General features: G+C 38.6%; 3 protein-coding genes across 4 annotated transcripts; all 3 read right to left on the reverse strand.

Annotated features, from left to right (window-relative positions):
* Positions 1 to 21: 21 nt before the first annotated feature.
* Positions 22 to 11,989, reverse strand: LOC108063754 (uncharacterized). The gene is made up of 8 exons (XM_017150951.3): positions 11,688 to 11,989; positions 6,617 to 6,773; positions 4,670 to 4,971; positions 2,776 to 3,600; positions 1,594 to 2,069; positions 1,416 to 1,530; positions 959 to 1,175; positions 22 to 895 (listed from the first exon to the last, which is right to left on the reverse strand). Exons 2-8 carry the CDS (start codon positions 6,677 to 6,679, stop codon positions 656 to 658), a joined length of 2,238 nt encoding a protein of 745 aa, XP_017006440.2. The 5' UTR covers positions 6,680 to 6,773; positions 11,688 to 11,989; the 3' UTR covers positions 22 to 655.
* A 574-nt stretch (positions 11,990 to 12,563) lies between these two features.
* Positions 12,564 to 16,638, reverse strand: LOC108063769 (uncharacterized). 2 transcript variants are annotated; one of them, XM_017150975.3, is made up of 6 exons: positions 15,759 to 16,638; positions 15,141 to 15,244; positions 14,942 to 15,074; positions 14,672 to 14,867; positions 14,285 to 14,421; positions 12,564 to 13,351 (listed from the first exon to the last, which is right to left on the reverse strand). In XM_017150975.3, the coding sequence occupies exons 1-6, from the start codon at positions 15,987 to 15,989 to the stop codon at positions 12,725 to 12,727; spliced, it is 1,428 nt and encodes a 475-aa protein (XP_017006464.2). In that variant the 5' UTR covers positions 15,990 to 16,638; the 3' UTR covers positions 12,564 to 12,724. The 2 variants fall into 2 exon arrangements, with proteins under 2 accessions (XP_017006464.2, XP_017006463.2); XM_017150974.3 differs by having other exon boundaries at positions 14,672 to 14,888.
* A 1,365-nt stretch (positions 16,639 to 18,003) lies between these two features.
* LOC108063702 (uncharacterized) lies at positions 18,004 to 21,579 on the reverse strand. The gene is made up of 7 exons (XM_017150865.3): positions 20,747 to 21,579; positions 20,524 to 20,681; positions 19,915 to 20,059; positions 19,445 to 19,852; positions 18,591 to 18,867; positions 18,425 to 18,531; positions 18,004 to 18,364 (listed from the first exon to the last, which is right to left on the reverse strand). The coding sequence occupies exons 1-7, from the start codon at positions 21,285 to 21,287 to the stop codon at positions 18,069 to 18,071; spliced, it is 1,932 nt and encodes a 643-aa protein (XP_017006354.2). The 5' UTR covers positions 21,288 to 21,579; the 3' UTR covers positions 18,004 to 18,068.
* Positions 21,580 to 21,690: the final 111 nt, after the last annotated feature.

Genomic DNA, 21,690 nt, shown 5'->3' on the forward strand with positions numbered 1-21,690 from the left:
GTTTTTTATTCGATTTCTTAAAGCCCATTTTATAGGATTTAATTGATTTTGTTTGAGTATTAATCGTTTGAAAGTACAATTTTAGGCCTTTTAATTAATTATTTAGATATTAAGCTTATCAACAGATTGGAACATTTTTATTTACAGTTCATATGGCTATTAATTTCGTATTGTCGTCAGTTTTATATAAAAAAGGTTAATTTGAATTGACAGGGATATTTTGATTCTAGATTACTCTTTAATCTGACATCTCAGATTTCTGTTTGCACTTAAGACAACCTTTAATAATATTAATCTTAAACAAGAATTTTTCGATATTATTTATAATTTTTAAACATAAAACATAGGGAGTTCGGTTATGTACATTAGGAGAGTTAAAAGTATAAGCAAGATTAAGCCTTTTAATTAGTAGGTGCTTTTTTAGGGGTTTAATTACATAAATATTTGGTTGTCTACATTTACAATCGACTTTGTTCCTTTTAACTTCTAGTTAACTAGCTTTAGGATCGTAAAATGAGCACATAATGAATTGTGACAGGGTGATCTAGCGAAGATTTCTTCCACGGATCGGACACTTAAAGTGTAAATTAGTTTTTCACAGCCTCTGCAAACGTGACGGACATAAGTCCGCGACTTCTAAGTACCCGCCGAGATGCTACTGCATCTTGCAGTTGCCATTGCAGTTAACAACCGACCACACCCAGTCCACGTAGTTGGGAACCTTGGCGTAGATGCCAAATTTATTTCGCTGGGCGCATCCATCGCCGAACGAGGTGATGCCAAAGATGGTCCACGGATGGTTGGGTTTGGTGGTATCCCGACAAAGGAGAGGACCGCCAGAATCTCCGGCACAAGTGTCGATGTGACCCTTCTGATGACCCGCACAAAACATGTTCTGTAGGGTAGAATTCATTAATAGATTACTGAGATAAAAAATAAAATATCCTTTAACTAGTACCTTAGTAATAGTGTAGTCATAGTAAACCTTGCGGCAATTCTGCATTGGAATAATGGGAACGGTGGCCTTGTGAAGCACACTGGTCCCAGTGGCATCCCGATTGCGACGCTTTCCCCATCCAATAATTGTGCAATCCACGTTCTTGGGTAGCGCCTGGAAAGGCTGCGGCAGGCAGGAGTATCCAATCCAAGTGGTGGCATTAACAGCCTTAGGTAACCTGCAGGGAAAATATAATCTTGGTCAGATCTTGGTACTTTTAAGGACATCAAATCAAAAAAAGCATGTTCCTGTAAAATCGATATGGCCACGCAAATTTCAGATCATGCAAAAACGAGTATTTCATGTAAAAACGATATGTTATACTCTTTTCGATCAGATCAAATTTACCTGGCCGCATATCAAATTAAAATTGATCTTAATTAATAAAAATTTTTTTTTTGGTGTAGAATGGACCCACCTGAGCAATGCCACATCGCTATCCACCGTTCGCTTATCGAAGTTGGGATGTGTATAACTCTTCATTACCCGAAGTTGCACCTCTGTACCATCCTCATAGTTTAGGTTATGTTCACCTGTGGGAACAGGGAAATATATAAAACTTTCTAATCGCTATAAGGGGCGTTTTATGATCTCACCTATGCGAACATAGAGCACCTTCCTTACACAATGGGCGGCGGTTAGAACCCAACGCGGAGCAATAAGAGTGCCGCCGCAGAAAGCTTCCTTGAAGCGATTCAGGATGGCCACCTGCCATGGCCATTCGCCCTTCCTCGCCGCCCGACCTCCGATGATCTTCAGCATGTTGGACATGCTCCTGCGTCCAGTTCCGCTGCGTACAATGCCGCAGTTCAGCTTGAGAGGTGTGTACTCGGGTCCGCGATAACCCTTTCCGGTCATTATGTAGTTCAGGTCATTCATGGACACTTCCGGCTGCTCGGACTGCATCCTCCTCATGGCGCTGGCCGGTGACCCGGATCCCGGTCTGGTCTCGAAGGCGGGTGTTTTCTGGAACTGCGTCTGCAGCCACTGCTGGCAGAAACTGCCCTCCGTGTAGCAGTAGGCAATCTCACGGAGTACCTCCCGTCCACACTGATCATTGATCCGGCATTTTCTGAAAGAATTGCAAGATTTTAGTATGGTTTTTCAATAGAATTTTTAAAACCAATTCTCCTCCTTGATCTACAAGTCTCTTTGATTTCTGAGAAAGTTACGTAAACATTTGCACAATTACGGAAAATTTAAAAATCATTAATGGCAATTATTTGGAAAAATCTCTTGGTTCAGACAACAAGAAATTATGAAAATAAACTGATACTTTAAGGCCCGTTTTCTCGTCCGTTTTTTAAATTTAATGTAGGGTTACCCAATGATTTCCCATACACAGAGAGAATTTTTTAAGAGGACTGACGTTCTCAAATTAAGTATTTGTATTCTCAATTTGAGGAAGTACTGATTTTGTGGTCAAATTTTGATAAAAAAGCCTAATACTTTATCCTTGACGTTTCCCCCTTATTTGTCCCCTTTTTGGAGAAAAAAAACTCTGAAAAGACTCAATTACAAGGTATATTACTTAAAAAAATTGTACTGAAATTGGGTATTTCGCACTTAAAGTGAGTACTTGGTTTTATTTTGAGTAAAAATTCTTAATTTGAGTGCAACGTTCGTGAAAAATTCTCTCTGTGTACGATTTCAAGGTTATAACACTACTTCAAATTTAACAAACGGACGAGAAAACGACCCTAATAATCCAAAAATTTAATTTAAATATGAAAATTGTTTTATATGATTTTCGAGTATACTCTTCCGCTACAACTTACTTATATCTCCGTGTTGTACACTTTGGCGAGCACTTGGTCCATCGGCTCCACTTGGAATAGACCCTTCGTCTCCTTAGACCCATTCCATCTTTGGGCGGCTGTACCCAGCTGATGTTACGGAATTCGGTCTCTGATTCCTCAGAGTCCGTGTAGTTAGGATCCGGCAAATCGAAGTCCTCGTACTGGAAGACATCACCCTCCACACTACTATCATCACCCATATTTCTGGGTCTTAGGGACTTTCTTTCGCCAAAGTCCACGAAGTCATCGTCGTCATAGTCCTCGTTTAGAGGTTTTCTATGGGATGGTTTTTTGTGGTTATTTTGCCGTCTCCTGTGACGATGATGCTTGAGTACAAAGAAGTCACCCTGTTCGTCGGAGCTTATCAAATCTTCTTCGGGTTCGGGGTCAGGTTCAGATTCTTCTTCCACATCCTCCTCACTATATACATCTTTTCCGGGGTATTTTGGCAGGTGACGAACCATCTCAACCGATTTCGAAGGAGGAGTCGGCGGATGAGTTGGAGGATGAGTTGGAGGATGAGTCGGTGGATGAAGTGGAGGATAGGTTGGTGCATAAACTGGTGGATAAGTTGGTGCAGAAATTGGTGGTGGTTTGTACTCGGTATATCGATAATCCACGGTCGGTCCACTTGAAGCAGCCGCTGCTGCATTTATTATTATTGATGGAGGCGGTGGAGGTGGTGGATGTGGTTGTGGCTGCGGTTGTGGTTGTGGAGGCGGAGGTGGAGGGTTCCTCTCGCGGAAGTGGCTATCGTCTAAAATTAAAGGCTGTTGCCACTTTATAGTAGGTGCCGGATGACAACTGTAGAAGAGAAAATGGACTCATGTTAAGTTGGAAGTACATATAATATAAAAAACTTCTTTCTTCAAACATAATTAAAATTCTACTAACTTCAGGTAAATGTTTGCCAATGAAAGAGAATGCGCTGCCCAAATTAGATCTCTTTAAGAATAAACCAACTAAATAAGTATGGCCTAAAAAATATTCTCAATATTTGTGAGAACTAATGCTAAAAATAGCCAAACTCGTAAGTGTTCATGTACTTCTGCGCTATACTTTGTGCTAAATATATTTTAAAATAACTCTACATTGTACATTGTATAGATAAATAGATACTTGTTCAAAATTAACAGCTGAGTCGATCTAGCCGTGTCCGTCTTACTCTACGCAAATTTATAGGTCGATTTAAAAGGTATCTGGATGAAAACTTCTTTTAAGGCTATAATAACAACAATACTTTTAGAAAAGATCCATGCTTTATTTCTTTTTGGCATAATGTCAAAATGAGAAATGTGATTAATTTATGATATCAATATCGAAGTCAGATTATTCAAAACTGCTAATTTTCTGAAAAAATTATTTATTATAAATCATAAAGAAACGGGGCAATTAAAATCCCTAATCAGAATAAATATAAACCAAAGTCGAAAAAAGTTGCATTTCTAATTTCCCTGAATCAGATCTTCTTATCATAGTTCTTATCTCATCTCTGCTACTCTATAAAAGCCAGCTAAAACCGTACTTCAGAATTAATTTACTATTAAAAGTCTAACATTTGTGTTCATTCGCGATCAAAATGCTTAAGCTCGGAATTTTTTTCCATGGCATTTATTGTCTAGAATATATGTGTAATAGTTATAATTGAGTAAGTAACGCCTTATAAAATAATAACACCTTAAAAAATTAGTATTTATTTTCTTATGAATATATATATTTTAACACCTAAATATTAAAAGATTTCGTAAAAAAGGTAATGAGAAAATAATAGAATCGCCGGTAGGTGGCGTGCTTTTTATTAGCCGCTTGGCTATTTGCATATCTCCATCTCCCTTGCTCTCCCTTAAATTTATTTTGTATTAATCATACTCACTGCCGGCACTTGCTTTGCTCCACGTGCTTGGTGTGGCCACACTTCCGCTTAACCTTGCAGAATCGCTCCCGCCGCTTGACGCACTCCTCGTCGCATGGTGACCACTGTGACCACCGGCTGAAGGGCTGGTGGTGATTGAGCGATCGCCGCCGCCCACTCCATCGTTGTTGGTGTGGCATCCGAAGGCGATGCACCCGCCGTCCATCCACCCAATGTGAACCGTGATACGGGTGATTGTGGTGGTGCCGATGGTGACCCATTGCGTCCCATATCTCCCTTCTCGCCTCCTGCACATGTCCACTCTGAAAGATATAATAGGGAAATACGTATGAGATCGGGTTTTGGATTTCCCTTTTTACGGGGTCGAGAGTGTGAAATGCGATCTGCGCCCTACGACATCTCGGCCTCAAGGAGTCCCACATTCGCTGCCCAGCTTCCCTGTTTTCCTCTTTTCCTGCCTCAGTCAACCAACCACTATAAATCAGACATGTCGCCGCTTTTTATTTGAAGTGTCATTGCTCTCGACAGTTTCGTGTCTGCGTTCGCATTGTGATCCCCAAGGAAAGTCTGGTATACCATTATGTACACTTCGGTCCCAGCTCCAGTTCCAAATGCGACGCCAGGCGACGCGACGCCGCACTATAAATAACTCACGCTTTTCGCCGACCGATCCGATCCGGCGGATCCCTGCATCCGTCCCAGTCGAAAATAGGCTTCGACGTCTGTCGAGGACCGCCGTCCGATTGCCATAACCTCTTCACCAACGCCCTACAGCTGCAAGAGTCCATAAAACTGGACTGCGTTGCCCCGTTTTACAAAATAGAAGATAAAATGTAATGCATCTAAGTACATTTTTTGAGAACTCAAGATTGACGTCCATATTAAGTAATTCGTGTCAGTCACTGATAACTATTAGTTATTAAGTAATCTAAACTACTATTCTAATAAACTGAAAACATAATTAAAAAGAAAAAAAAACTAAAAACATTTATTTACTAATGGAAAAAATACAAAACTGCCAAAAACCATTAGTTATTAAATTTAATATTCATCTTGAAAAACATTTCTTTTCCTCTTCTAAAATTGCTTGAATTTATATATTCAAACCATGTTGTTTTTATTTTCTAGCCCCACTATAAAAAAGTCTGAATGGAGGCTTAGAAATTGTTTCATACAATTTATTGAGACCATTTTAGTACCCCTTCGCCTGGTGTCAGTTTTAAAGCCCATCTGACCTTAGAAAGAGATTCGAAATTAACGACAGGTCCGAAAAGTTTTATTAGTTCAATGACTGGCTCTAAAATTCTGGGCGGCATAACCATAACCGGTACTCGAACCTGTTAATCCAACAACAAAATAGTTCATTTATTCTGCCACTAAATTCTTTCACCTAATCAACTGATTTTGTGTTAAAATCTTTTTTGCCAAAACAGGAAGCTATTAACAGACCAGGTTTTCTGAGTAATCAAGAGATTTGTCTTTCAGCCGATTACTGAATAAATTGAACAACTGATTTATTTAAACGATCATGTTTACAACTGAAATTAGTGGAATTAAATACACAAACACAATCGATGATTTAAAGCGTATTGGCATAATGAGGTGCCAATAAATCAGCCGCTATTAAATGCCTCACTTGAAATCGAACGTAGGTCATGGCTAAATCGGAAAATCCCGAAATGGAAAACCGAAACATTCCCATCAAATCATGCGGAAATACGAACTGCTCTGCACCTCAAGCTCAAGGAGAACTAAGTATATCGTTCCGGAGCCGATTTCGTGCCCCCTCCCACAACAATGGAAAAACGAGAGTGCGACTAATTTGGCTGCGGTAATTGACCTTGCAATCGTAAATAGTTCGCAGTTCCCAATCGAATTGCTTCGGGTTGACGTAATGCGGCTTCGACAAGTGGGTGGGCGATCGATCCATACACTCTGTACACTCACCTGAGCTTCGACCAGCAGTTGTACCACCGTCAGGAATTCGAAAATCAAGCACACCACTTTCATGCTCAATTGCCTTATGGTATATCGTTGTCGTTCGAAAACCGATCGGTAATACCAGCGTAACGAATCCGTGAATCCAAAGACCCTGACAAATGCACTGTAAATAGAAATAAAATGTGGGGTAAGTGGAATGATTGGATTTGGTATGTATTTGGGTGTTCCAGAAGCCGAAAGTCGGTTTGAACTTAACCTTGAACTCTTTGAAATTTGAAATTCGAAAACAAATTAAGCTTGAAAGACTCTTAAGACCTCATAATCGGGAGAGTCGCGTCCAATTTCTATTCAAATTTGTCAATATATTAATATTTTCATGAATATTATTTATAATATGTATTATTATTTTATAAAGATGAGATTTGCAGGCTTTTTATCTAGTGCCAATAAATATTGCTTAATTTTGAATTAAATTTTAAAATTTTTAAAATTTGTTAACACATTTTTTAGTAAATACCTGTACCTTTTAAAATAGAATAATTATTTTTCTTAAAGAGCAAAAAAAATGTTTAAGTTTATTGTGGTAAAAAATAAAATAAATCTATACTTATAAGATTAGGACTCATATCCGAAAAAGAATCAAAAACATCTATTTATACTATTTAAAGATTTTTCATTTACCGAAAATGCTAAACTTGAAAAGTATCCCGTTACGAAAACGATGCCCACCCGAGAGGATTGCCCAACATGGCAGCCATAAAAATTCCTCTTCACCCTGCTTTGGCCCAATTAAATTATATAATACACCTACAAACAAACAGCAGGCGTACTTGAACCTGTACTTGTATTATGCTTTTGAGTGGCTAATTTACCCTGACTAAGCGACTCATTTGCGTCAAAGTAAAATCATCCAAAAACATAAAGAGTGCCCCCCACGCACTGCACAATTAAACGATGCCAATGCCGATGATGATGATGATGGTATATGCCTAGTGATCTGATGAGTCTAGGGAATCTAGTGAATCTAGTGAATCTGGTGAATCGGTTCGTTCTCCCGACTCCCTATCTCTGCGGCCGCCTTTTGCCAACTACAAAGCAAATATTTGAACTTGTCTGAGACCTTAGCCCAAAGCGATCAAAAGCGTGGGCAAAAAGCTAAAAAAAAAAAAACAAAAATCGAGAGGAAAAAAGTGAAATTAATTAGCTACATACCCGTACATGTAATTACAAACAGAGGAGCGCGCACTGGGAGAACGAAAATTGGAAACATAAAGATAAACTATGTGGTTTTTGTCGGGATGCCGAGTGCTTTTGATGCTATGCCCCTGCATAAGTGGGTATGGATGAAAGGTCTGGTCTCATTCTTATTTTTGTCGAACTGCAGCGCGGAATTTTAAGTAGACCCAGAGAAAGACGAGGACCGGGCAATGGAGCACAAGTACGTGTACTTTGGACTTGCGTCAACGTGGGATCTTGGCCAGATACTGAGATACTCAGATACCCAGATTATACCCCAACTACCCAACATATAAGGTCAGATGCGCCGGAACAAGCTACCAGTTGCAATCGCACACGATCCTCTCTCCCACATTCGCAATTCTGGTTATTCCAAATGACCAAATTCGATATGGCCATCCTGACCAGGTATCCGCAAATTGGCCATTTATATTCCGCGCTAAATTACAATAAAGCGAAACCAAACACTGAACCCAATTCCCGGGTGTACCAATCACCCGTTGTGATTTATTTACAATGTGAATACACAGCGCCCACTAAACAAACATCCGGATATATATTCAATCTTTATAAGCATCCAATATTGAGTAACTCGCGATGCGTGAAGAGTGTTTTCGCCGGTTTGATGGAAATAAAATTCCACAACAAACAAACCACTAGGAACTATTTTAACACACCTGACGACACATGATTTATACATTGAGTCGGACATTTCCCCACCAAATCTATGTATGTGACGTAAACAAAAATGATTTATACTCGATTTCCCCAAACTATGTTTGAAGGGAGCCAAGTTCTTGATATGAAAACCCATAAGGTTGAGATTTAGAATTATAATGGAATTAAAAGTTGAATAGCTAACCTGATTTTAAATATAATAATACAATTTTTTTTTAAAGGCTTTTTAAAAATCCTGTACAGCCATATAAGCCATAAAATTTAAATTATAATGGAATTAAAAGTTAAATACCTAACCTGATTTTAAATATAATAATACAATTTTTAAAATATTTATACAATTTCAAATAAAGTTTGTATTTTTTGATCCCTTCTAAAAAATCTTGTACAGCATCATTATCTCAAATATGCTTCCTTTATTTGCAAAAAAAAACTGAAAACATCCTCCGTTTTGTTTGCTTACACATTTTTTAATTATTTCTGTCTGGCGATAAATTGGTTCAAAGTTTCATATTTCCCCAATTTTTGCACGATCTAGCTGTGCCAAAGGGGTAATATAACCCAAAATAAACATTAAAATTAAAAATTTTTATTTTTGCTGATGATCAGTTTGGAAAACCACAAAACTGTCCACCCCAGCGTTCAAACAAAATATTTATGTACATTTGTGCGTACTTCGGGCGACGCTGCGTCTTAATTTAGAATGCGATGCGTCCGCATAGCAAACAGAGCAGCAACAATCACAACCTCCGTCTCCGGATTCGTTCTGTTCCCTCCGTTCCGTTCCGTGTAAACAAACCGCAGTAGTTGCCCCAGACTCTGCCCCACCAACCGCCAACCACCGCCCACCGCCCACGCCCCCCAACCGCTTCACCTTGACAAAGTGCGATTAAAAATCAACTATGACGGGGTCGTCGAGTCAGCGTCATAAGTACGCATATCATAAATAGCAAAAGTTTAAAATAAGTACCAATTCAAAAGTCATAAATATCAGAGTATCCAGTGACCGGTTTATTAAATTCCTTCAGGTGAGTAAGGGGGCACTCATGGATAATAGATGTGTTTACCAGTTCCGCAAATAAGGTGGCTCGCCCACCCACCGCCCACTGCCCACGAACGCTCTGCATGTGGTCGAACTATTTTTCCCACTTTTTATTTGGTCTTAAATTGCCGCTGCGTAGACCGCCGCGATTTTTTATGAATGAAAATGTACAAATTTGGATTTGGCCAGCCGCTTATCGAGACCAGAGTTCCCTGCACAGACAAAAATTATTATCTTTTAAGTGGTTGATTAAAAAAAAATGTATTTAACTATATTTTGAAAATACTTAAAATCAAATATTTAGAAAAAAATAAAGGTAAGAATTAATAAATAAATATATAAGTCAAAGCTGCGTGAAAGTTCAATTTAATTGGAACTGGATAACATATAATTTATCTGTATTTTAGTAAGTAAATAATATCGCGAAACAAAAGGAAAAAATTAAAAATAATATCATTGAAGTTATGTGCTTAACTAACAACATAATTAAGTTAAGCATTTCCTTGGTTTAATATCTAAAGCTGTTTTGATAAATATTTAAAGGTTACTTTATCTGAAAAGAAGATAACAATTTTTTTTATAAGTTTAGTAGATTATATTTAAATAAGCGGGAGGTCAGGTACATTTAGATAAGAGAACTTTATAACTGGTTTATAATATTTTCTTTATAGCCAAATTAAAATGAAATTTCTTTCAGTGCAATTGCCTGATTTATTTTATTTTGGCTTCTTGGCCGGCTAGCCACAATGTCTGGTATGGCCAATCAACTGTCCTTGTGTGTGTGTGACTGTGATGTGTTGCATGTCCGCGGGCTCGTTTAACCAAATGCAATTTTAATGACGTGACCAGCTACTAAAAAACCCAATCGCTGCCTTCGGGTCGGCTGTCGTTTGGGCTTTGTTTTTCCTATTTATCTGCCGACTAAGTGGGCAGTTCTCGTGGGCAGTACTGGGCATTTGGGCATTGTCTACGGATTCTGGTTGGCTTAATTTATTAGTCAGCCTTTTGTAATCGGCTACGCATTAAATTCGTTGTGCGACATCGTCGGCCACATTTGAGTATTAGCGGAAGTGTTGGAAATAAATCATGCTTCGCATCCACGCACACTGGGGCACCAATGCACAATTCATCGACATTTTGATGGCATCGCAAAGAAGCCGACGAGCTGCCTCCTCCAACACCCCACATCTCAAAGCATCCCTAGACACCCAGCATCCGATCATCCGGGCACCGCATCCACATCCACGCCTCCATGGATATGCATCCACTTCCCCACCGCACCACCAGAGCACCCAATTTTCCACAGATGAATTAAATGCATTTTAAACACATATGCACCGACAGATGGGGTCAAAGTAATAGCATTGCAAACATGCAGATTAAATACGGATAGGCAAACAATTTTTTTTATTTTTAGGTGCCGGAAATTCCAATAGATTCCAATGATTCATATCGATGTTTTTCTACTTCTTCAAAAACTTAAAACTTTTTAATTTAAAGAATCTGAATCATAAACGATGGTTTGTATTAAACTATCTAGACTGATTTCTATTTTTAAACATGTTTTAAATTCTCCCCTTTTTTCAAGTTCCAAAAACATTCCAATTCTAAAATCTCATAAAAATAATTTATTTCCAAGACTGCCAAATATTTCAACCACAACATTTTTTCTTGGAATCTAAACGACCCCAAAGAGATTAATGTTGACCAAAGCATAATTAGTTAAAATGCTATTGGAATTATCCTTTTACTGAAAATTTGTATTTTGATGGTGAAGATATATCGCGACTTTTATGCACCGTAGTGCTATTATTTTGACTGCATCTGTAAAATAGCATGCGTGCAGATCCAAATACATCTGCGTTCTTGGGTGCCTATGTGAACGCGGATTGTTTTCATGAATGAAACATTTTTTATTCCATTTATCACTTGGCACCATGTCTCCTTCAGCTGCACTTCGATTAGCGACTTTGTGAGCATTTCGGGGAGAACCGATCCACAATCGACATAAACCGACGCACTTTGCATATAAACACGGATAAAAACAGGCCCATTTGTTCGGCTTTAATGACTTCAATATTGAACTGTCAACCGTTTAGCGTAAATTTACTCAACGATTACCTGGTTCGCACTTCCAAATCGATCGGGGTTTTTTCGAAAATCTTTCAAAAGCCGTTTCGCGCACACATATTGGAGCAATTTTATTTTTACATTGGAGAACCAGACGCACAGAAGCATTAACCACGTCGGATGTCGCCTCGCAAACTCCACTGCGCGATGGCAACGTAAACAACGCTCCTATCTTTTCCGTTCCGTACCGTTCAGATCCGATCCGATCCAACCGACGTCTTCTCGAGAACTGAGACTCTGAGCGAATACAAAACGCCAACGCTCCGCGGCGAGCTGAAAAACGTCGCGTTTGGTTTGCCGTTGACTTTTCCACACACATGTTGGCCGTGCACAGTGGACTGAAACCGGGTGAAAAACGTACGGATGGGTGCGAAAATCCCAGGCAGACGCACAAATGCTGGCAATATTTCTGCGAAATGCCAATAAAGCGAAGGTGCTAGTACACTGGGGGAAAATCGAGGCCTAAGAAACCCAGGATTTTCAAATACTACTTAAAAACCCTCTTATCAGAAACATGTTTGAAATAAAGTATAAAATACAAATAAAGCGCAGCTTAAAATCAAAATACTAAAATAAATCTAAGGGCATTATAAAAAAAGAATTAATGTCTCTAAAACTATTCTTAAGAACTGAAAACCTAATATAATTTTATATTACGAGGCTGGAAAGCAGCACTTATCAACAATTTGCTATGACACATTTTAAATCAATATATAGAATTTGTTTAATTTCCCTTTTGATTTTTTTTTAATTTCTAAAGTAAGTTTAATTTTTCCTCTGTTAGGCTACTCCCATTACAGCGTGGGCAGTAAACCAAGTGTTACACGCCATGGACGTTGAAATGAGCCAAACTTTCCCAAAGAAGCATTTTACAATTCGCAATTAAATTTAATACTTTTAACGATCGAAATGCAAGTACATTATGAGTACGTCCAGACGCACAAAGGAATTTTGATAGGAATTATCTAAAGTTTTACTTTTTTGCTATTATTTACATTGCAGCTTGGAGTACAGCTTTGAGTTCGATTTCAGTGGTAACAGTGCCAGGCGGCGACCCTTTGACCTGGCGGGGATTCCCGGATGAGGCGCATCTGCTCGGAACCCGTATCTCCCGCCTGATCGCCGCCAATGATAACCGTGCCGAGGACCAGTTTCTTGCCCATCTTCTTGGTGGCCAGTGTAATTCGAAGGACTATGTCCTCCAACTGATCGAGTCTCTGGAGCGGAATATCGATCATTCCCTCGCCGGAGCCATCGTCCCATTTGGTGGAGAGCGAGGGAAAGAAGATGGGCGACTTCCAGGCATCAATGTAGATGCCGTGCTCGAAGGCCGTGGTCTTCACATACACCCCCGAGCTCGCAGTGGCCTCCAGTTCGTCCTTGACCTTGTTGGAGCAGCGCATCCGCGTGGTGGTCACCCGGAGCAGGTATCTTCCCGAGTCCGAGCTTCCGGCATTGCTGATGCCCATCTTCCGCTTCACTTCTGCGGTCATCCGTTGCCAATTGTTGGCCGAGTGGGTGGAAGGGGGTGTCGGCGTAGTGGGCGTGTTCGAGGGCGTTGGCGGGGGCATCGAAGTCTCCACCGGTGACTCGCATTCCAGCAGATCGCGAACCTCAAGGGCCAGCTCAACCACGCCCTTGGTGGAGTTAACAAACTAAAAAGATATTAATAGAAATGTCGATCAATAGAAAGTAATAAATATTAAATTCCTATTAGAAAGAACCATATCATTATTATTAGTATTTGGAAACAATACTTTTGGAACTAAAATGCCAAAGATGAAATATTGATGTTTCTGTTCAATATTAATAGGAATTAAGATCAATAAGAACTAATAATTTATTAGTAATAAATATTAAATACCTATAAAAAATAACAATATTTCAATTTATTATTAGTATTAAAACTTTTGTAAATTTTTTCCTTGTACTAACACGTTTTTTAAACTTTCAGGATTTCAAAAATCCCAAAATTTGTTCTATAAAAAACTGCACTAACTTTTATCTTATAATTGCAGCTTTTACGGCCAGTAATTTTTTATCATTAATTGGATTTCGTAAGCCAAATGTTGTTTACTTTATGCTGACGGTTAGGACTCGATATGCTTCCCATTTTGGCTTAAAAACCTATAGTTTCCTAAGGCATGTCAACAAATCGAAATCGCATTGGCATGATAAGATAAATGTTGAATTGACCCATACTGTAAATTAGTTCAAACATATAAATTCTACAGATATCGCAACCCTATTTCAGTGACATTAGGTAAGGGGAAAATGCACGAGGGTTGACTTTCAATTAATTTTTTCCGGAATGATATTGACTCAACTTGCACATTAATATTTTTTTTTGCTTTTTGGTTGCAATTAAAAAATTTGCTTTCATTTAAATTTGTAGCGCCTGTGTTGTTGTGTTTTCCCGCCCAAGCGGGAAGCTTTCACTTTGTACAATTAAAGCGCACACATCTCCATTACATTTGAAAACACTCGGAGCCCCATGTCGCATTATATTTTGTAACACCAAGTTCGGGTGAACTTGTTTAGCAATACTCTGGGTCAGGTACATATGTTCATATGTCTTTCCTACTCACATTGTTGTTGCTGGGCGACGACTTGGCCACCGTTGTGGTGATATCTTTTATAGGCAGCCACAACTCTTCCGACGAATAACACCCCGTTCGGCTGTTGCGTTGAAAGAGCTTGGATTCCAGGTAGCAGGTGACGGAACCTGGGGCGAAAAGATGCTGATACTTTAGAAAAGATATTAAACCTTCTATCATAATTTCAAATACCATTGATTTAATCAGATTTTAAATGCAATTTTATAGTTTTTTAATATTTTTTTAGAACTTTAAAATAATATAACAAACACCTGATAAAATTGTAAGTTTTCGAAATTTCATCTTAAGTTTTAAATTATGATGATTAAAATAAAAATATATAGTAAGGTTATATTGACGATTATAACAGAGTATTACCTATATTTCTTCGCGATTCACTTATAGTCAGCGGTGGCATTGCATCCCTTGCGGAGCTGTCAGACTTTTTCTTTACTTTACCCTGATCATTGGGCTTTCCTCCAGCTTCAGTCTTGGCCTCATTTGGAGCACTTGCTGTTGGATCGACGAATCGTTGGACAAAGCTGGTACTCCTGTCCTTCAGCGAGCGGTATGTCTTATTAAAGCGATTGAAATTCTGGTAAGAAAGGAATTTAATCCACGTTAAAAAGGTTTGCGCGACCAACTTACTGTTGCCGGAAGTTCCAACAGAGCGTAGACCGTAAAGACCACAAACTGTCCGGAGAAGAGCTGTTCTGGTTCCGGATCTGGGTTATTTGCTTGACCATTTGCGGATCGTCGCGTTACATGCTTCATAGAGGATCTATTCAAATAGCATTTCGAATAATAGTACTTCAATTCTTTGAACTTTTCCTCACATTACACATACTTGATATCTGGCACCAGGGGAAACTTGAAATTTTCATTGAACTTGGGCCACGTGTTTGTCTGAATACTGCTGTCCAAGCGTTTCGATCCGGGAAATAGCTTCACCTTTAATGAGTGAGGGGAGAAATCATAAATAGATTATTTCTAGATAAATAAATAAATTATAGTATGTTTTCAGGGCCGTTGAAAATATGTATGGTCACGGCGCTAAAAATTTATGTGTTTAATAAATAAACTGCAACTTATTCTGTAAATATTTGTCTTAATACATTTGATCTTGATTGATTATTTCTTTAAAAAGTATACGATTGCCAGTCCAACTATTTGTTAAGCAAATAGATATTTTCGTATTCATTTAAGATGTATTCATATCTGATAATGAATAATAGAATATATCATACCTACAAATAAAAGTAGGTGAATAGTAGTGAATCCCTTTAAAAGACAGATTGGTTTTAATTATAAAGTCACAAGAAAATATATATTTTCTAAAATAGTATTTGGAACTTACTGGAGAAACAAACAAACCAACTTTTCCCTTTCCGTCAATTTGAGTGCTTTTATCTTACGCTATTTTCGCAAGTATGCCTCATATCATGACCAATTAGCACTAATTTACCTTTATCAAATAGCCCTGAACGATCTTGAAGCCGAACAGAGAGGGCAGATGTCGGGCGGCGATGAGGTGGACGTTGAGCTCTGGTATTGCAGCAGAGCCCTTGTTCTGATCACTGTTTTTTGGATTGTCGATTGTGATCTGGAATCCGATCTCCGCTTCCAGAGTTACGGAATGACGGGAGGCTCCATTCGTCGAGTGTTGACCGGGCAATAGGGCCCTTAGTTTATTCATGATGATGATCCGTGTGCTCCGGTTTCTACTCCAATCCGGAATGCAGTGCACTCCGTTTTTCCATTCGATTGCGCAAAGCGAAGAAGCGATAAATTGTGTAAATGACTTGACACCCGCCGCCGACTTTTTCTTATCTATGAATCGTACTTCAAGCTGATAAAACCTGCCCCACTCCCGCTCTATTTCGCTCTCTCGCTCTCACTCTCTGCAAAGTGCAGTGCTCTCGGAGATGGGGAAAATAAACCCCAAAGCTCCCAAACAGCTGTTCACTGGAAAGTTTTAGCTCTGGAAAGCTCACTCTTCAACGCTCCCAATAAGTAATCGTGACCGTTGGAATTAGATACGCGACAGCAGCAATCTCATAAATATATGTAAAAGATAGTAAGTATAGCTAACTATCTTGAAATCACTGGCTAAATACAAAGATGCACTTTGGAAATCGACATTCCAGTCAAGAAACACGAACTCGATCATCTAAACTGATGAGTTTCACAGCATTACCCAACTCGCGATGTTGAGATGTCAACAAGTGTTTGGGGTCAGAACTTAAAAGCGGAGCACTTAGCGCGACAATTAACGACTTAAATCGAGTATAAGAACGAGAATCAGACGGCGATCCGATCTGGACGCTCGCGTTCTTCAGCTGTTCCAGCGCTCAACTGAAAAGTTAACTTGGAAATTACTTCGTATGCGGCCATAATAATAAGCGTACAATCATAATGCCGACATACATTCGCGCGCTCACACCCACAGCAGTGGGTAAAATTATAGCAACGCAGATAAACAATTTTGGCTTTGCTTTTGTTTATATTTAAGAATGAACCCCACGCTTATTTTATGTTAACTTATATGAACAAACGTTTAAACCAAAGCAGAAATATTTACCTGCTTGAGAAAGTCTTTCAATGGTTTTATAAATTTAATAGATTTAATATATAAAGAAAAAATAATTGCACATTAATTTTGGACTGACTTTTAAAGAGGCTGGTCAACTTGTCGGCTACGCAATATTTATAAAACCGCAATATTCTAATCCATTTAGCCATATTACTTTTTTCTGAAACTTATTTTTTTTTAATTAGTAAAATAAAACACATATGAAGAAGCGAATAACATACTTTAAAACTGTAATTATTATTTTGTTGACCCCAATTGTAATTACGAGTGTCGACACAAACAAACGCTCACACTTAAAGCCCAAGAACTTTAGTTCTCTTCTTGCGGTTGTAGAATGCACTGAGATTCTCTCATCGCCGTTTGTAACACAGTTATAGCGCTAAAAAAAAAGAAACAGCAGCTATATAAGATACATGCCTCATGGGACTACAAAGATCGGTGGCACGACTCTTCTCTTATTCCTCCCGAAAGCTCACCGCGGAATTAAGAACCTAGTGGTTTCATTGTAATTGGGGCTTCTTTGTTGAACGGGAAACGTTCGACTCCTCTCCACAACGTCACACTCCCACCCAAAGCCGCCCACTTACGGAACTCTTCAATCTTATGTCACTTGAGTTTGTACAGTAAATACTCCCTCGAACATCCGTATTCCTAAAAACAATCTGTCACTCCGATTAATTTAGCCAAATTATTATTATTTTTTTTTGCCTAAGTTTTGGTAATTTTTTCTGTTTATTTATCCAGTGGTTACTGTAAAGATTTGTTAGCTGATAACAAAGTGGTTTCCTGTCGCTGTCGCTGCTAACAATGCGTCATAACGCTTACGATGAGCAATACCTTCTTAAATAAAGCCACAAAAGTAATGAAGTATTAAAGATTTGAGTGTTCAATATGTAAATCCAAAGGGCCGTTGTCTCGCTAGCATGTATGGGAATTTAGAGATTAGAGCCTACTTTAAATTTAACATGCGGACAAGAAAACGGACCCTAACCTTTTTCTTGCTATTTATTATACTGCTTGTTTTTAAGGTTTTTTAGGTTTTCAAAAAGTTTTGGAACAGAGGGGTTCAATTTTGAACTTTTTAAAACTGGCGCTTTTTCTTTCACACACATCAAAATTTATTTAAACTTGTGTCTTTATTTATAAGTTCAAAATAAACAGTCTTTTCTCACTTCCAATTATTCACTCAACAACAAAGCAATAGAAGTTCTTGAACATAAAAGGAGCTTCGTTATCGGATATAAAATTACGTTCTGGCTTCTCAGAAGAAAATGGATTTGTTGTCGGTGGCAATACGACATTTAAATGACGATTCGATTGGTTGATAAAGTGCGCCATATCCAGAGGAGCCTCGTACTTTGTATATGAGGTTACTACAATAGGACAATTGAGATTAAGTGTAGCTTGAATAGTATCTGGCCAAGTATCCTCGAGGGCATATCCCGTTGACCGGTATAGACCAGAGTTAAAGAAGCAAACTGAAAGAATACAGTAATTAATACAAAGATTAAGTTTAAAAAAAAAACAATAAAACTTACCCAAATTCGGCTGAAGAAAATGCGGTTCCTTGCAGTAATCGTGGTACAAAGCATTCTCGAAATGATAATTTACTGTTCTCTTAGCTTTTCTGCACAAGCGACAGCACCTGTAAATTCAAATATGTGTATCTCAAAACTTCCAAAAAAAAAGTGAATCGTTTCTTACTTGATTTTCTTTAGCTGCTCAAAGGATATATTATTGGGATTCAGTTCGGGTCCAATAAAAACCACATTTAGGATTTTTACAGTTGGCATTATGTGAAGAAGAAATAGTTCCCATTTTTGTAGCATATCCACTTCAAATTCGATCTCGGCTCCAATCAAATGAAGAGTCAACTCCTCACAATTCCTTAGACGCTCACAGAGTTTTAGAGCAAACCAGGCTGTTAAAGGTCCTGTGGACACCTGAGTAAGTGCTGCGTACTCGCACTCATTTGTGACATCTGTTGGAAATTAGCAAAATTTATTAAACAGTTAAAAGGTTTTTGGAAACTAAAGAAACTATAAATCCAACCATTGTCTGCAAATATTCTACAATGCTTTAAGGCTCGTTATACCGATCATATAGAATATTTTAAAACTACTAGTGTACTGGAATAATTTTTTAAAGAAATTTAAATAAAAGCTTTTAAGTTTGTAGATTATGACTAGTTTATTTAAATTAGACGGAAGTAATGTTTCTCTCCGGAAATTATGGGTCGTTTTCAAAAGAATTCTTTCCAAATTCTGCAAATTATAAAAAATGTCTTAAATAGTAATTTATAACAGACCTATTTGCTTGGTATAAATCTGTAAATCTGATTCAGATCGGTATTACGGAAAATTACTATGAAATGGTTCAGGCTCATTGACAGCCTTTTGAGATCCACAGACTTATCTTGAATAATATTCAATAATCTTAAATCGCTTAGCGCTGAATTATGCCGGACTTCTTACGTATATTAATATTAATTCTATCTAAATTCAGGTCTAAGCGATTTATGTGATACTGTATATTTTTTTCTGAGTGCAAATTCTTACTGAAATTCAGCTTCTTCATAATGCTTTTGGTGTTGGAGCAAGCCATGGGCAGCTCTCTGAGGACCTTATTAGGCAGTGATGGGTCCAGCCGACCGAAGTTCGCCTGAAACATGATGAAAGCCTTGAACAGTTGGTAGGCTCCGCACCACTTAGCATGCTCCTTGCTGCAATGCTCCGGTTTATCCTTGCAGAAGGCCAACTCGCCACATCCGCCGCAAAAGGACAAACGCTTGAAGCGGTGCTCCCGGCACTTGGATTCACCACAGATCATGGGAAAGAGGAGCAACTCCTGTTCCGTTGCCGAGAGCTGGCGATTCATCTCCTTCTCCACCTGGCGAATGCACACTATCCGGTAGGAACGGAACTGCTCGCCACTGAAGTCGCCGCACTTGTAGAACATATCGTGACCTGCATTTGCTCACCGAAAATTGGCAATTAGTGTGATTTATGGTTCGCTGACAGGCTCTCACCATTGCGATCCACCGTTTGGCGAATTGCATAGCACAGTTGCCGGTGTTCCTGGTCGTCTTTCATGTGGCCAGCACTGCAGTAGTAGCTCAGTCCGCAGCGGGAACAGGGTATCCGATTTTGGCCACACAAATCCGCCTTGCAGAACTGTTTGATATAGAGAATAATTAATTTATTGAGATTAAAATATTAATGCCAGTAAAAAACAAAAATTTTAAAAACTTAAACTTTCCTATATATTTGTGACATAATAAAAATTTGATAAAGGCCTAATAACAATTTTTTTAATTTATGGATTTGACACACAGAATTATTACCAGTTTTTAAAGATCTATAAACCAATCCTGCAGATCCTTTGATTTAAATTTTATGAGTACAATTTTTATCGTTTAAAGACAAGAAAATAAATATTTATGTATATTTAGCAATTGGATGAACAGTTCATCTGAATCTTTGATAATAAGAAACTTGATTCTCTAATAAGAAACTATAAAACAAAAAAATAAATTACTTTCCAAAATAGAGGGACTGTCGTTTAAACTTTAAATAAAAATAAAATAAACTGCTAGGTGTTAATTACTACTATTAAGTTAATCAAGAGTACCACCTACATTGCACAATGAGGCCATGAAGTATTGTCTTGGCTTATAGATGTACTCCACATACTCCTCCGCCTCTTCGTCGGATGACTCCACATCGCTTGGAGGCGCTTGGCTGAATAGCTTGCCCAGATTGCTGAATAGCGCGGCAGCTGGGGATTCTCCAGAACCTAAGTTTGTTTCGTTAAATTATTATATTCTCGAAATAATTGGTTTATAAATGAACTCCACTAACCTTTTGGTAATTTGCTGCCCAAGCATTTGAGCAACTCATCCATTTCATCAGCTTTCACATCCCTTGATGGTTTTCCGATTGTCTTGGGTTCTACCGGCCCTTTTTGATTTTCAAATGCACTGGAAATCTTTGGTTTTTCTTTTTCAATTTTAATTTCCTTTGGTGGGCTAACTATTTTGGCTTGGACAGGAACAAGCGGCTCTGCTTTGCTAGTTGTTGCTGCATTATTTTTGGCCAATAATTTTCTACGTAACAGTTCCTGTATAAGCCTAATGGTATCATTCTCTTGTGGGTTTTCCACCGGCCCATTATTAAATAACGCTTCCATTAAAGAGATTCCACTTTTTGTGGGATTTTTCACCGGAGGTGGTTCACTTTTGAGGGGAGTTTCCCCTTGGGAGTCATCACTTTTGGCAACCATTTCCACTTGCTCCACATTTTTTTCTGCGGCTTCCTCTTGCTCTTGATGCACCTGGTTGATCTTGTTCCTCTGGCGATTCCGAATCCTTGGCTTCTTTTTGTGGACACCGGACTGATTCATATTTTTATGGGTTTATGTTGTACCGAATGCAAAATTAGCTAGAGCACGTTACCCAATTGAACGAACAATGAAGAATGCGCATTGTTCTTGGTCTGAGATCTGCGATCTGCCTCGATTCAATTGGCCACCAGCCATCGCTTCTCATCGCGGACGCAAGCCCAAATGTATGCCCTGTCTATTTTTGTTGAGCACGATGTCTGACAACGCCAGCCGGTATCTGAATCCGAATCCGAATCTGAATCCGTATGGGTTAGCGTCCATTATTATTCTCGAGTACCAGCGTTTGATTAATTCTCCGCCTTACTAATTGCGTCAACAAGCAGAAAATTACACTAAAAGCTCACTCTTCGTTGCTCTTTCGAAATTTAGTAGTCAATGTGGATCGAAAAATACAATAATTTAC

The sequence above is a fragment of the Drosophila takahashii genome, chromosome 3L (genome assembly GCF_030179915.1).
Source record: "Drosophila takahashii strain IR98-3 E-12201 chromosome 3L, DtakHiC1v2, whole genome shotgun sequence".
Lineage (NCBI taxonomy): Eukaryota > Metazoa > Arthropoda > Insecta > Diptera > Drosophilidae > Drosophila > Drosophila takahashii.